Genomic DNA, 14,355 nt, shown 5'->3' on the forward strand with positions numbered 1-14,355 from the left:
TAAATAAATCCATACAAGCATCTACACTTCTGGTGCCTTAATGAAACATCACAGAACATTGTGGCATTGGCAATGATAGGAGGGGATCTTAGCTGCCTAGTCAAAGGGAACATTCTCCATGGATACACTGCAAAGGAAGGGCTTAGACAATGGCTACACTATTCATTTAGAAACCCTGTGAACTTTCAGTTTTTAGGATTAACTCCTACTGTATTCTTTATCACAGAAATATTAAGAGTTACAAGATAGACCATGATCAGAGTCCGGGACTGCCTCCAATGTACCCTTGGGGGGCCAGAAATCTTGTAACAATGGCTTCCTGGTAGCCATTTTTGTTGGAAATCCTTTTATAACTACGAAGGATCCATTTGGCTGCAAATACGTATGTCCTCATTGTGGAGATGGGATGAAACCTAAGCTACGCACCTCTGGTGTTGGATTATCTCCTTAAAAAATAGTTGGATCCTCCGGTAATCATATATCTGCACAAATACAGTGGGTTGAGTTAATGTTCGTTTAAAGGAGTTGTCCAGGAGTAGTTAAAGGTGTATTTCCTCAAAGAAAAAATTCTTAAATATTCTTAGGATAACAAAATAACACATTCTTTAATTCGGTGTTATTAACAGAAATACAGCATTACACAGATATAGTTCCAACCTGTCTCTATCAGTCCTGGGGTACACAATTTGGTTGTCCCTGGATCCGACCGTAAATATTGTGACTATAGCTATACAGGCAATCCACTACTTAAGAACATCCGACTTACAGACAACCCCTAGTTACAAATGGACCTCTTGATGTTGGTAATTGTCACAGGTAACCCCACGATCCATGTCACGGATAGCGGGTGCACCCGTTAAATAAAATATACAGTTCCGAATTACATACAAATTCAACTTAAGAACAAACCTACAGAACCTATCTTGTATGTCACCCGTGGATTGACTGTATAAATAAAGATTATTATTATTAGTATTATTATGGTCAGATTCTTCTCATGCAAAGCTTTTCTTTTGTACGTGGTGCAGTGCTCCCTGCCTCCTGCTTTACAAGACCAGTTCAGACACAGGCACTTCCTGTTGGTAAGCAGCAGTGTGCAGAGACTTACTCTACAAACTACAGACAAGATAAGCAGAGCTGACTGTGTATTTTATAGGTGAGATAGCAGAGCTGAATGTTTTATTGTCATATATCCATCCACTCTGATCTGATTCATTTCTTTTTTCTATTCTATTTGTAGAATGTTCATAAGATAAATTAAAGTGTAGCTAAACCCTGTACCCTGATAATCTAAGCACATTGTCAGCACACAGCATCTCATAGCACAGAGGATTGCCGCCTTAGAGAGTCCTCGCCCACACAATGGATTCTTAAAATGACCATCTTTGAGTGATGGGACCAAAAACAGCAATAAAATGGAGTAAAATTGTAAAGTAAGGGGGTTTAAAATTATCTATATTGTGTAAACATCACTTGGGGATTAAAATTTGAGCTCTTTCTTTCATGGGCAACCCCCTTCAAATGAAGTGACTACTGCAGCCTCTTCACCTCATGCCAAGCAAACCTTGTGTTGGTCTGGGGTACCTAGGGTCGACTAGTGAAATTAATTCTGGAGGCCCTGCTACATAGAAATATTTCCGATATTACAGGAGCCTAGGATCAAAGAATGTTTAGGCACTGGTGGGGGAAGGTAATGAAATAAAAAATAAAGTAGTACCTTTCTCCTTCCCTCTATTTCAGTGCACGCCTCTTGGTTTGTACACAGGGGTTTTTAGGGGTGACGTTATGTCAGGGTAGGGGAATAATAAGAATTACATTTGGTTTCCCAGGGCAGGTGTCGGGGCCCACTGGTAAATTCAGCGGTCCACCGGTGGGCCAATCCGAGCCTGAGAACACTGCTATAGCCTGTGCTTGGTATTGCATTTGTTATTGTATCATTTATAAGAGAACTGAGTAGCAACCAGGACACATGACAAATGAACATGTGGCACGAGTGATCAGAAACGTTGCTTATTATAGTACCAAAACGGCTGCAAAATAGTGTGGCCAGTGAGAGTCTGAAACTTGTCATTCTAAAATTAATCACCTCTCCTAAGGATACATTACTATAACCTGACAACCCCTTAAATGTATTTAGTCAGCTCACACCTGACCACATGACATATATGAAGAAATGTATTGGTTAGATGTGTATAACTATGTAGTGTCATGAAATTTCTGAAATCTGGCTTTCATTAGCATTAAAAATCTACAGTTGTGCAATCCAAAGATGTTTAGACACTCAGTACAAGTCACTGAAAATTAAGACTTGTTTCACAGTTTTGAGATGTTTCCATTGAATCCATTGGGGGTTAGTGTAATATTTGTAGCACAAACTTATCACTTACTAGCTAGTGTTAGAATTACAATTTCTGAATGCAGAACAGTCCATTGATTATATTGGAACAGATTTCCACCTCATTGAAGCCATTGTTTTATCCTGTATGAATGTGGCCATTGCTGTCCTTGTAGGAGGGTTGTAGTTATCTAAGGCTCACTTTTGCTGTACAGGCGGTCCCCTAATTAAGAACACCCGACTTACATGCGACCCCTAGTTACAAACGGACCTTTAATTTACTGTACTTTAGCCTTAGGCTACAATAAACAGCACTTACAGTTATTACTGGTGTCTGTAATTTACCTTTATTGTTAATACTGGTTCTTATGACAATCCAAGATTTTTAAAATCCAATTGTCACAGAGATCAAAAAAAATTCTAGCTGGACTTACAATGATAAAATATCCAGTTCCTACTTACATACAAATTCAACTTAAGAACAAATCTACAGACCCTATCTTGTATGTAACCTGGGGACTGTCTGCATTATAATGCTGTATTTATGCCGTAATCCCCCAATTAGGCAAATATAAGTATATGTAAAATCTTTATTAAATCTCTTCATATTACTGCAGTTCTTTTAAGTCTTTTGTTGAGTTACAAGCAAAGTGAAACAAATGTTTATGAAATATTCCTTTTTGCAGCTTCTAATAGGCTTAATGGTCTTAATCATCAGAGTATCCTTTAGTTAATCTCCAGTTCTTTTAAGCACAAGAAGCTAAATATAGTTCAGTTTTGCCTTTGTATTTATTACTTTCTGTCTCGTGCACTAAATATAACACTTGAATCAGTTTCCATAGCCAGAATCTATAATAGGCAGGCATGGTGCCCCCATTGCAGGAAAAATTTACAGTGACTGACACAGTTCCCTATTATATTTAGTGACCCCCTCACTATTGGGAGACCCCCCGCATAAACTATTTAGGTGTTTGTTTTTCAGAGGCGTGCAGACCTTGAGAAAAAAAATTACAGCCTGCACAATTTTTTTCTTGCCTTCATACCACAGGCTTCCATCGAAGTTCATGGGTTCACAAAAAAATAAAAACCTGACAAAATGTCAGATGTCATCCAAACAAAACACTATGGGGGGTGGGGCCATTCATCATATTTGGTGCTAGTTGTTATTTTTTGGCGCTCGATTGTAGTGGTCATATATGATGGTATATTGTGGTGCGCGGCCTTAATGTACTTGGTGCACTGTAAGAAGAACAAATGAGTGAAAGAATTGAGAAACCACATTCATGAAGGGGTTTAGAAGTTGCCAGACCTGATTTTTGTTGGTCTAATTATGCACCACAAAAAGGTGCCAAAAAAGTGTCAGGAAACTAGAAGAGCAGGAAAAGTGTAGGGACTGAAGAGCTGTGCCCAAAATGAGCAACAAAAAAATAACTGGGCAGAGCCAATAATAAGTAACCCCCTATGTTTATACCAGGGCGGTTCAATAACTACCTGTGTTAGAAATGAAGACACCACTTTTTAAAAAAAAATTTATTTTTCAACATAGTCCCCTTTAGAAAGATACACTTCTCCCAACGTTCCTGCTATTTCTTTAACCCCTCCAAAAAATAAGATTTGTCGAACTCTCCAAAATACCGCTCTGTCTCGGCGATTACTTCCTCGTTTGAGCCATTTCTTCATGTTAGAGAACAAGAAAAAGTTGTGTTGATAATGCGGCCGTGTCTCCTTCAATTTTTTGTCTAAGCGGTCCAATAACTCACTGTAGTATTGCCCAGTGATCGTTCTTCCTTTTTCTAAAAAATCCATGAGGATGACGCTGTTTGTAATGATGAATCCAGGTTTCTTCAATGGTGACAACTCGCTGAAAAATCTCCTTTGGATCTCGCTTAAATTGCTCCAAACACTGCTTTGAAGTTAGCAGCCGCAACCGCTTGTTGTCCACCATGAGCAATCGCAACACCCATCGAGCCGACAATTTTTTCACCTCCAATTCAGGCTACATTCACACAATGTACTACGGTAAGGCGGGCATACATCGGCGCTGCGGAAATGAGCAGGGGATGAGCGCTGCTCATCTCCGCCCCTCTCCATAGGAATATACAGTGCATGGCGCCGTATCACATGTACTATCTTTTCCCGGGCTACGGAGCGGTACGGTGCCGCACCCGTACAGGGCCGTGAGCCCATAGAAGTGTATGGAGGACGTATATATCGGCCGTACATACGTCGGCCGTATATACCTCCCCCATACATGTGTGTGAATGTAGCCTTATCATGTAAAATATTAGTTGCCGTTCAGGTCGACACACCTATGGCCTCTGCTACATCACGCACTTTCGTTCGACGATCAGTGAGTATCATGTCGTGGACTTTCTGAATGATTTCCTTGGTAACCACGTCTGCTGGGCGTCCTGGTTGGTCCTCATCACAAACATATGTTCTCCCACGTTTAAATTAGTTAAACCAATATCTAACTGTGGTCATAGATGGGGAAGTGTCCCCGTGAACAGCATCCAACTTTGTTTTATCTTCTCGCATTTTTTTCCCATCCAAAAACAAAAAGCTAATTACTGAACGATACTGCTCTTTTTCCATGAAAATCACGAAACACGTCTCACTCAAATGGCTGCCAAAATCCAAACTAACCTATCTATCAGTCTGCAATTTGTTTTGCTGTCGTTTGATAGATGGCAGCACATGATGATAATACCAACTTCCCTCAGGAACGCCTTCTGTCGTCAAACACGGGTACTTATTGAACCGCCCTTGTATGTGTAATAAGCAGATACATATACCAAACTGATTTTTTTACTGATATGCATCAGACTAGTAGGCCTGTTCTTATCCCCATTGGCCACAAGCACAGTACTGCTTTCCCTAGGGTGCCAATACACAAAGTTCCACGGCCTCACCTTATATATCCAACCTTATACTTGTATTCACAGGACAAGAAGTTGATGGAGTCAATAATCTGTTACTGCTTCACTGTGTCAGATTTTATGTTCTCCATCTCTAGTAATGACTTTGGTTCAAAATGAGATGCGAAGAAAACTTGCAGGAATAATTATCACCCATTTAAGATGCCCTTTTGCTTTCTTACGCTCCGCTTGAGTGATAAGAGGAGGTTTACAACAAACACATAGAAATACATAAGGCCATATTCAGTTTACACTTGTTCATGGTCGGTGCATGTTATTTCTTATAACATTTTTATCTTATTACAGGACAACCATTGTGGATCATTCAGTCATGTCTCTGCCATTCAGGAAAGACTTTGACAAATATAAGAATATAAACGAAGATGAGATTCTGAACAAATTATCTGAAGATGAATTGAAACAGTTGGAGAACGTTTTAGAAGAGCTGGACCCTGAGGTATGTGTAGGGAATAGGGATTTACTCTACACATAACAATGCATTTGCATCATCATTGTTTTCTAATACATAGAAAACTGCGTACCACATAGCCCATACAAGTATTATGGGTACATTGTCCAGATCCAGAGCCTTATCCTTATTCCTTAAACAATCAAGTTGTACACTCATTTAAAAAGAAAATAAATAAATAAATTCAACACCCAGTTTGTTTTTCTCACATGCTTCAAACATAACAGGACTAAAATGTTGGTTACTTATCTTTATTTTGAGTCATCAATTTTCAATGCCCCAGCACCTCCACTCATGAAATGCTTCATGTGACTGAAATATTACACACAGTGCTGTATATTGTATAGTGGCTGTGCTTTGTAGCTGTAGTGCTGTGGATCAGAGAAGCATTGAACTATGGACATTTGAATATTTCTCCTATACAAAGCCCTTTTTACTTTATTTGACATCAAGGGTTAACTTGCATTAACCAATAGTATTTTGTTATATACATTCTGTTTATTATTGCGAGAGTAAAGAGTCAGTGAACACTGTGAGACATCTCTGACTGTATATCTCTAACTAAAGAGAAGTTAGTAATTTTCCACAGCTATATTAGAAATTCTTTTGAAGAGGAAAAAACTGACCTGTTTACCAGAAGATAAGACATACTGCTGTCTGGGAAGTTGTTTACCACTTTAGAAATTTTCTGCCATAGAATATTATGGGTACGCAATGTAAATCTATGGGAGAAAGCAGTATCATTGTGCTGAAATAGAAGGTATATAAAGAGAACACTCCCAGTACTTAGTATCTTGCAGTTAGGGAACATAGCTTGGAGAGAAGACTGCCATGCTACTGCCAGTACAAGAAGCTGAGACTGGGATACGCTGACATTGACCCCAGGCTCCACGTCTTTTGCCCGGGAAAAAGAGGGACAGCTATCCCACGCCTTTCCTCAATGTGGAACACTACTTCTGTCAGGGAGGAGATTGGAGAAGTTTGTATTGCTTTGCACCTGAATTACTTCAGTAAAGAAGGTAACCCTTTATTGCAGACCCTGACTCTCTGGACTTAATTCTCATTGGGCTTCCCCATGCCTTACCATCCCTTCCGGAGAGCAGCAACACACCTCTGTGGTGCCTGCCGGACCCAGCATAGTATTGAGGCCACCCCTAGCCCAGGCCAAAATATTAGAGTGATCAATATGTCATCACAGTGGATGTTGTCCCAGCAATATGATATTGATGACTTAAAGGCTTTAAAATGATGCAACCCAATTCACTTACATACCGTATATACTCGTGTATAAGCCAAGTTTTTCAGCACAAAAAATGTATCGCATGAACACAACTCTGCGGGCAAGAGAAGAGGAGCTACCGGGACCCGCGCCGAAGATCGGGAACCTCGCGCTGAAGATCGGGACCCGCGCCAATAATCCAGACACCGGAGGGTGAGTATTAAGTTTTTAATTTTTTTTGGCAGGGGGCTGGCTGTATACTACATGGGGGTTGGCTGTATACTACATGGGGGCTTGCTGTATACTACATGGGGGTTGGCTGTATACCACATGGGGGCTGGCTGTATACTACATGGGGGTTGGCTGTATACCACATGGGGGCTGGCTGTATACTACATGGGGGCTGGCTGTATACTATATGGGGACTGGCTGTATACTACATGGTGGCTGGCTGTATACTAAGTGGGGGCTGGCTGTATACTATATGAGGCTGGCTGTATACTATATGAGGCTGGCTGAATACTACTTGGGGCTGGCTGTATACTACATGGGGCTGGCTGTATACTACTTGGGGCTGGCTGTATACTTATTCTTACTTGGGGCTGGCTGGCTTGGGTATGGCTGGCTGTATACTACATGGGGGCTGGCTAGCTGTATACTACACCCTCAACTTATACTCGAGTCAATAGGTTTTCCCAGTTTTTGGTGGTAAAATTAGGGGTCTCGGCTTATACACGGGTCGGTTTATACTCGAGTATATACGGTAAGTTGTGATGTAGGGTGACACAGTGAACTTAAGATGTGTGACGGCTGTGCAGCCATGACCTAATGAGAATTGGTATCTTTTTTCCATACTTTTTTCCTTATTGATCCTTGCCTACTTATGGATCAAGCTAAAGCTGTGTTACCTTGCTGTGGTTTTGTTGCGGGTTTGGCACATTTACCACAAAATCAGCAAAAATAGCTATAAATCTGCAGAAGGGAAACACAGCCTTATACATAGTGAAAAGCTATAAATTCAGAGCTTTTTGTCTTAGCATAATATAATCAGTATCACAGGGCCCATAGAAACACTTCTGTCATTAGGGTTAATGTATGTCACATGGATGTCGCTCTGGCCATCCCATCCAAGTCATGACGCATTATAATAATTAATACCAGTCATGTTACTCGCAAGAACTTAATTGCAAGGCTTTCATTTTACATTCTCTGGGTTGTTGTCTCCAAGTCTCCCGCATGCTGGCAGCTGCTCTTCCCACAGAAGCCAAGAACAACACTGAAATACTCTTTATTGACTGCAAAGTCACCTTAGCCGGGAACAAATGACTCCTCTTGAAATGAAACATGTGTTAGTTTTAGGAAAAGAAAATGTGCAGAAATTTCCATTCCGTCAGGTAAATGAGTAACTTCACTTTTCTCACAATGCTCCCGAACCAGAAATAGAAAGTGATATAGTTGTGTGCCTGATTCCTGAACCACATTCATTCAGCTGATTAGTGTTAAAAGGAACAAAGCAATAACCCTTTCATTACCAGAACCTGCAGTGTGATTAAAGGGGTTTTCCGAGTTAACTAATAAATTAGTGCCGGGCTGGGGCGGGCTATTTAAAAATAATAAACATGTACTTACCTCCTCTGGCGCTGCCGATGTCCCTTGCCACGGTCCATCTGATCCGTGCCCCTGTTTGTTTACAGGGGCACAGTAGCCATGCACAGGGAGCTTCCGGCCGGCGATGTGGCCGGCTCCTCCCATCCGTCCCTATCTCTCAGCATTGTAAGTGCTGAGAGATGGTGTAATTTTTGGCGCACAATAGACCTGGGAAAAAATGGTCAGTGAGCAAAATCAAGGCGCAGTCCATGTAAGATTTTGGCGCACATTGATGTCGGCATTTTTATGGCGCACAACTGATTATTACCGTCTACCCATTATTTACTTACAGCAGTGCGCCGTTTGGCTGTGATTCCAGAGACTGATCTCTGATGCCGACAGTCGTGCTTGCGCCAGAATTAGTAAATCCCTCCCATTGTCTGCTTCTGCTGTGGCAGTTAAAAGCTGAGCCGTGATTGGTTGCTATTCTGCCACAGGTCATTAATATGAGCTCCGAGTTTTGGTAACTGTAGGCAATGAGTATAAGACGCTTATGTGTGAGGTAAGATGGAGAGAGATGGGGGAGATTTATCAGAAATGTCTAAGGTAAAACTGTTCCAGTTGCCCATGGAAACCAGAGATCAGCTGTAATTTTATAAACAGCTGTTCGAAAAATGAAACTTGAGCTCTGATTGGTTGTTATGGGCTAATAGTTCTGCTCTCATACACTCCTGATAAATCTCCCCATAGACAAAATGACAGAGACAAAAACAGACAGAGACATTCAGAGGCAGAGACAGTCAAAGGCAGAGACAGTCAGAGGCAGAGCCAGTCAGAGATAGCTGGAGTCAGTCAGAGACAGAGACAGAAACGGTTAATAGCTATGATTAAGGACAGTACATCTGTCCGAAACGCGTAAGCTGTGATGTGTCTGTTATAAGTGGATTTCCTGTACTGCTATTTAATGCCTTAATAAAGAACAAAGTTTTTCAAGTGTTTGGAGCATGGCTGGACCTTGGATTTTTGGTGCTACAAGTATACGTATACCCCAGCAGAGGGGTGGCCCGTGCCTCACTCAACACTTAAGGAGCAAGGTGAGCTGGTTTCTCCAATTTTCTATGATTCAATGTAGAGTAGAACTCTACCTACGTCAATATGCTGGAAGCCTACATATACACTTACCGGCCACTTTATTAGGTACACCATGCTAGTAATGGGTTGGACCCCCTTTTGCCTTCAGAACTGCTTCAATTCTTCGTGGCATAGATTCAACAAGGTGCTGGAAGCATTCCTCAGAGATTTTGGTCCATATTGACATGATGGCATCACACAGTTGCCACAGATTTGTCGGCTGCACATCCATGATGCGAATCTCCCGTTCCACCACATCCCAAAGATGCTCTATTGGATTCAGATCTGGTGACTGTGGAGGCCATTTGAGTACAGTGAACTCATTGTCATGTTCAAGAAACCAGTCTGAGATGATTCCAGCTTTATGACATGGCGCATTATCCTGCTGAAAGTAGCCATCAGATGTTGGGTACATTGTGGTCATAAAGGGATGGACATGGTCAGCAACAATACTCAGGTAGGCTGTGGCGTTGCAACGATGCTCAATTGGTACCAAGGGGCCCAAAGAGTGCCAAGAAAATATTGCCCACACCATGACACCACCACCACCAGCCTGAACCGTTGATACAAGGCAGGATGGATCCATGCTTTCATGTTGTTGACGCCAAATTCTGACCCTACCATCCGAATGTCGCAGCAAAAATCGAGACTCATCAGACCAGGCAACGTTTTTCCAATTTCGATGAGCTTGTGCAAATTGTAGCCTCAGTTTCCTGTTCTTAGCTGAAAGGAGTGGCACCCGGTGTGGTCTTCTGTTGCTGTAGCCCATCTGCCTCAAAGTTCGACGTACTGTGCGTACAGAGATGCTCTTCTGCCTACCTTGGTTGTAATGGGTGGCGATTTGAGTCACTGTTGCCTTTCTATCAGCTCGAACCAGTCTGCCCATTCTCCTCTGACCTCTGGCATCAACAAGGCATTTCCGCCCACAGAACTGCCGCTCACTGGATGTTTTTTCTTTTTCGGACCATTCTCTGTAAACCCTAGAGATGGTTGTGCGTGAAAATCCCAGTAGATCAGCAGTTTCTGAAATACTCAGACCAGCTCTTCTGGCACCAACAACCATGCCACGTTCAAAGGCACTCAAATCACCTTTCTTCCCCATTCTGATGCTTGGTTTGAACTGCAGGAGATTGTCTTGACCATGTCTACATGCCTAAATGCACTGAGTTGCCGCCATGTGATTGGCTGGTTAGAAATTAAGTGTTAACGAGCAGTTGGACAGGTGTACCTAATAAAGTGGCCGGTGAGTGTATAACAAATAAAACAGTTAAGCTGATCAAGACTGCGAGTGCCAGGATCTTTGTTGAATAGAGTACAACTCTAGACCATCACCTAGGCCAAGATCAGGGCTGACTAGCATGACTTTCTCACAGTGCAGCTCCACCCCCATGACTCTATACAGACCTTGGAATTCATTGTTCACACTGAGAACAGAACACAATGTAATAATGTGATTCTTTCTTTTTTTTCAGAATGCCCTATTACCAGCAGGCTTCCGACAGAAAGACCAGACAACCAAGGAGGCTTCTGGAACATTCGACAGGGAGCATCTATTGGCCTATTTGCAGAAAGAAGCCATGGAGCACCAAGACAGAGAGGACTATGTGCCATTTACTGGAGAAAAGAAAGGTAATGCAAAACATGATATCAACAACACAGAGATTATTTTTTTGTGTGTGATTTTTTTTTTTTAAAGTATAAAAGTTTTAAAAGTACAAAATGTCTCACTGAGATGGTGAGGGACCTATGTACCCATTGGAGTAGGAAACACACACTCCACTGTTTGGGGCCGCGTACTACCAACAATACACACTTAACAGATCATGGACTGGTTGGTACCTGGTTAAACCATGGCACAGTCCCAGCGTCTCCTGAGCTGCACTGAGGGTGACTTTCTGCCAAATACAGAAGCCTTCTAATAGCCCGGAGTCATGAATGCATTGCCTTTGTAAATTTTACATTGAGCTTTTGATCCTTCAGATATCAATTATTTTCAGGATCCAGGAAGGCTAAAGGAATACCATTTATATTTTTTATTCTTGTAACTAGTTCTAGGCACATGGCCACGTAGCCTCACCTTCTGTACAACTGTTACCATGTGTAAGCACTTCCAGTATTTGCAGTGTGTGTTACCAGGTCCATTCTATTAGAGGTCCTCCCTCCATGTATTTGTACTGTATCTGTTATCTGTATATATCTGTAGTATAATGGAGGTGGCTTGTTTGTCTTTTCTGCAGCAAGAGGAACATGTGGTTTCTATTATGATGCAAGTGAAGCCAAAATGTTTCCCATCTGATATATTATGAAAAAGTCGGATTGTGATTCATGTTTTTTTTTGCCTTTGCTACAAACTTTGATAAATCTTCTGACTAGTTATGTAAGTGGACAGTATAGATTATTAACCCTTTTTATAAACTCACTCTTATCAAGGTACCATATATACTTGAAAGTGCCATATTGCTAACAAATACTTAACTGTAGCATAAATAATAATAATAATTCTTTATTTATATAGCGCACACAGATTACACAGTGTTGCACAAAGCTTGCCAAATTGGTCCCTGTCCCCATGGGGCTCACAATCTAAACAACCTAACAGTATGTTTTGGATTGTGGGAGGAAACGGGAGTACCCGGCGAAAACCCATGCAAACACATTTTCTGTTCCTCAAGAATTAAGCCTTCCCATAGAAGTGTATGGAGACATGAATAATACGGATGACACACATTGTTGCCATCTTGTGACCCTCTAAAGGGTTGGGACAAGGTAGTGACATCAGTCTTTGCAGACATATGGCTCAGATCCGTGGACAGCACAAGTGTACAAGTAGTCTCATACATAGAGAGGTTTTGGATACCTGGGAAAGTATAGTTGGAAGAACTAAGCTGAAGGTAAAGGGAACAATGTCTAGAAACATAAGGAAGTCTCACAAGACAATGAAATTTAGGGCTGCATGTGAAGTAAAGTAAAGATCAATCTAATCAGATATCTGATATTTCCCTGCACTGTAATTGATGAGGTGCTCTAAGGAGGGGAGAGCAGTACTAAACATTCTGTAAAATTAACAAAATTACATCTCAATTTCAAGCTAATTTTCTGGATGCCACCACCATGGGCCAAGAAAGACATGATGGGGGGGTTATCAGAGCTCGTGCGCCAATTCATGAATTGCACCTATTTCCCCCTTATGCCACCTCCAAGCCAAATGGTCGTAGAGGAGAGAGAAGGGGAGCACGTGACCAGTCGGAGCCTCCTAATAAATAGCTGTAAAAGCTGGGACCGGTAGTGCACATGGGTCTGGGATAGACATTATCCTGGGCACCTCCCTCTCTGCTGTCAGGGGCATCAGCTATCCAACCGCACAGCTACCCGCCCACACAGCTATCCAGTCACAAAGCTGACAGCTCAAGTAGACACCCGCCCAACCTCCCACGCGCACAACCAGTTAGCTGCACAACCACCCGCACAGCCAGCCAACTACCTGACTACCAGCCCTCACAGCCAGCCAGCTGTCCGACCACCTGCCTGCAATGCCAGCCAACTACCCGACCACTGCCCTCACAGCCAGTTTATGTGTGTATCTGCTGTATGTGTGTCTGTATATGCTGTATGTGTGTTTATGTGTATGTTGTATGAGTTTATATGGTGTGTATATGATGCATATGTGTATATATCCTGCACATATTGTATATGTGTATGTATGTATGTATGTGTATATATGGTGTGTATGTTGTATGTATGTGTGTATATATTCTGTATGTGTGTATATATGCTGCAAATGTTGTATGTGTGTGAATATATGCTGTAAATGGTGTATGTATGTGTACATATTCTGTATTTGTTTATATGCTGTATGTGTGTTTATATGCTTTATATATTGTGTGTACATGCGGTCCCCTACTTAAGGACACCCGACTTACAGACAGCCCCTAGTTAAAGACCCCTCTGCCCACTGTGACCTCTGGTAAAGCTCTCTGGGTGCTTTACTTTAGTTCCAGGCTGCAATGATCAGCTGTAAGGTGTCTGTAATGGAGCTTTATTGATAATCCTTGGTCCCATTACAGCAAAAAAATGTGAAAATCCAATTGTCACTGGGGCAAAAAAAAATTTGTCTGGAGCTACAATTATAAAATATACAGTTTTGACTTGCATACAAATTTAACTTAAGTACAAACCCATCTATATTGTATGTAACCCAAGAGCTGCCTGCATATGCTGTGTGTATATGCTGTGTATATACTGTATGTATATGTGTATTTGCTGTATGTGTGTGCATATTGTGCATATGCTGTGTATAATGTATGTATGTGTATATATGGTGATATACTGTATGTCTAAGTATATGATTTATATATACACTATATGTATGTATATTATGTATTATAATATGTACTATACAGTCTGCAGTATGTCTGCAAATTTGATGTGTCTATACTATTTGTGTATATGATGTGTCTATACTGTATGTGTGTGTAAATGTATGGAAGTGTACATACTGTTTGTGTTTATATACTGTATGAGTTTGAATATACTGTACATGTATTAGTGTATTATTATTGTATATATGTATGTATAGATTATTCATTTATATAAGAGTACATAAATGTGTGTATGTGAGAGTATAAATGTATGTATGTGTGTAAGAGTGTTTAAATGTATTTGTATGAGTGTAGAACTTAATATGAGTGTTATTATA

The 14,355-nt window shown here is 41.2% G+C and overlaps 1 protein-coding gene across 2 annotated transcripts in view; it reads left to right on the forward strand.

Annotated features, from left to right (window-relative positions):
* Positions 1–14,355, forward strand: part of LOC140127470 (tropomodulin-2-like) — a 61,939-nt gene that overhangs the window by 13,063 nt on the left and 34,521 nt on the right. Inside the window, exons 2-3 of one of the 2 annotated variants that reach the window (XM_072148217.1) lie at positions 5,560–5,710; positions 11,132–11,288. In XM_072148217.1, coding sequence (XP_072004318.1) covers positions 5,585–5,710; positions 11,132–11,288 — 283 coding nt within the window. In that variant the 5' untranslated portion in view covers positions 5,560–5,584. Of the gene's footprint in view, positions 1–5,559; positions 5,711–7,368; positions 9,623–11,131; positions 11,289–14,355 lie in introns of those variants that run through there. The other variant, XM_072148218.1, reaches the window with a different exon arrangement.

The sequence above is a fragment of the Engystomops pustulosus genome, chromosome 4 (assembly GCF_040894005.1).
Source record: "Engystomops pustulosus chromosome 4, aEngPut4.maternal, whole genome shotgun sequence".
Taxonomy (NCBI): Eukaryota; Metazoa; Chordata; class Amphibia; order Anura; family Leptodactylidae; genus Engystomops; species Engystomops pustulosus.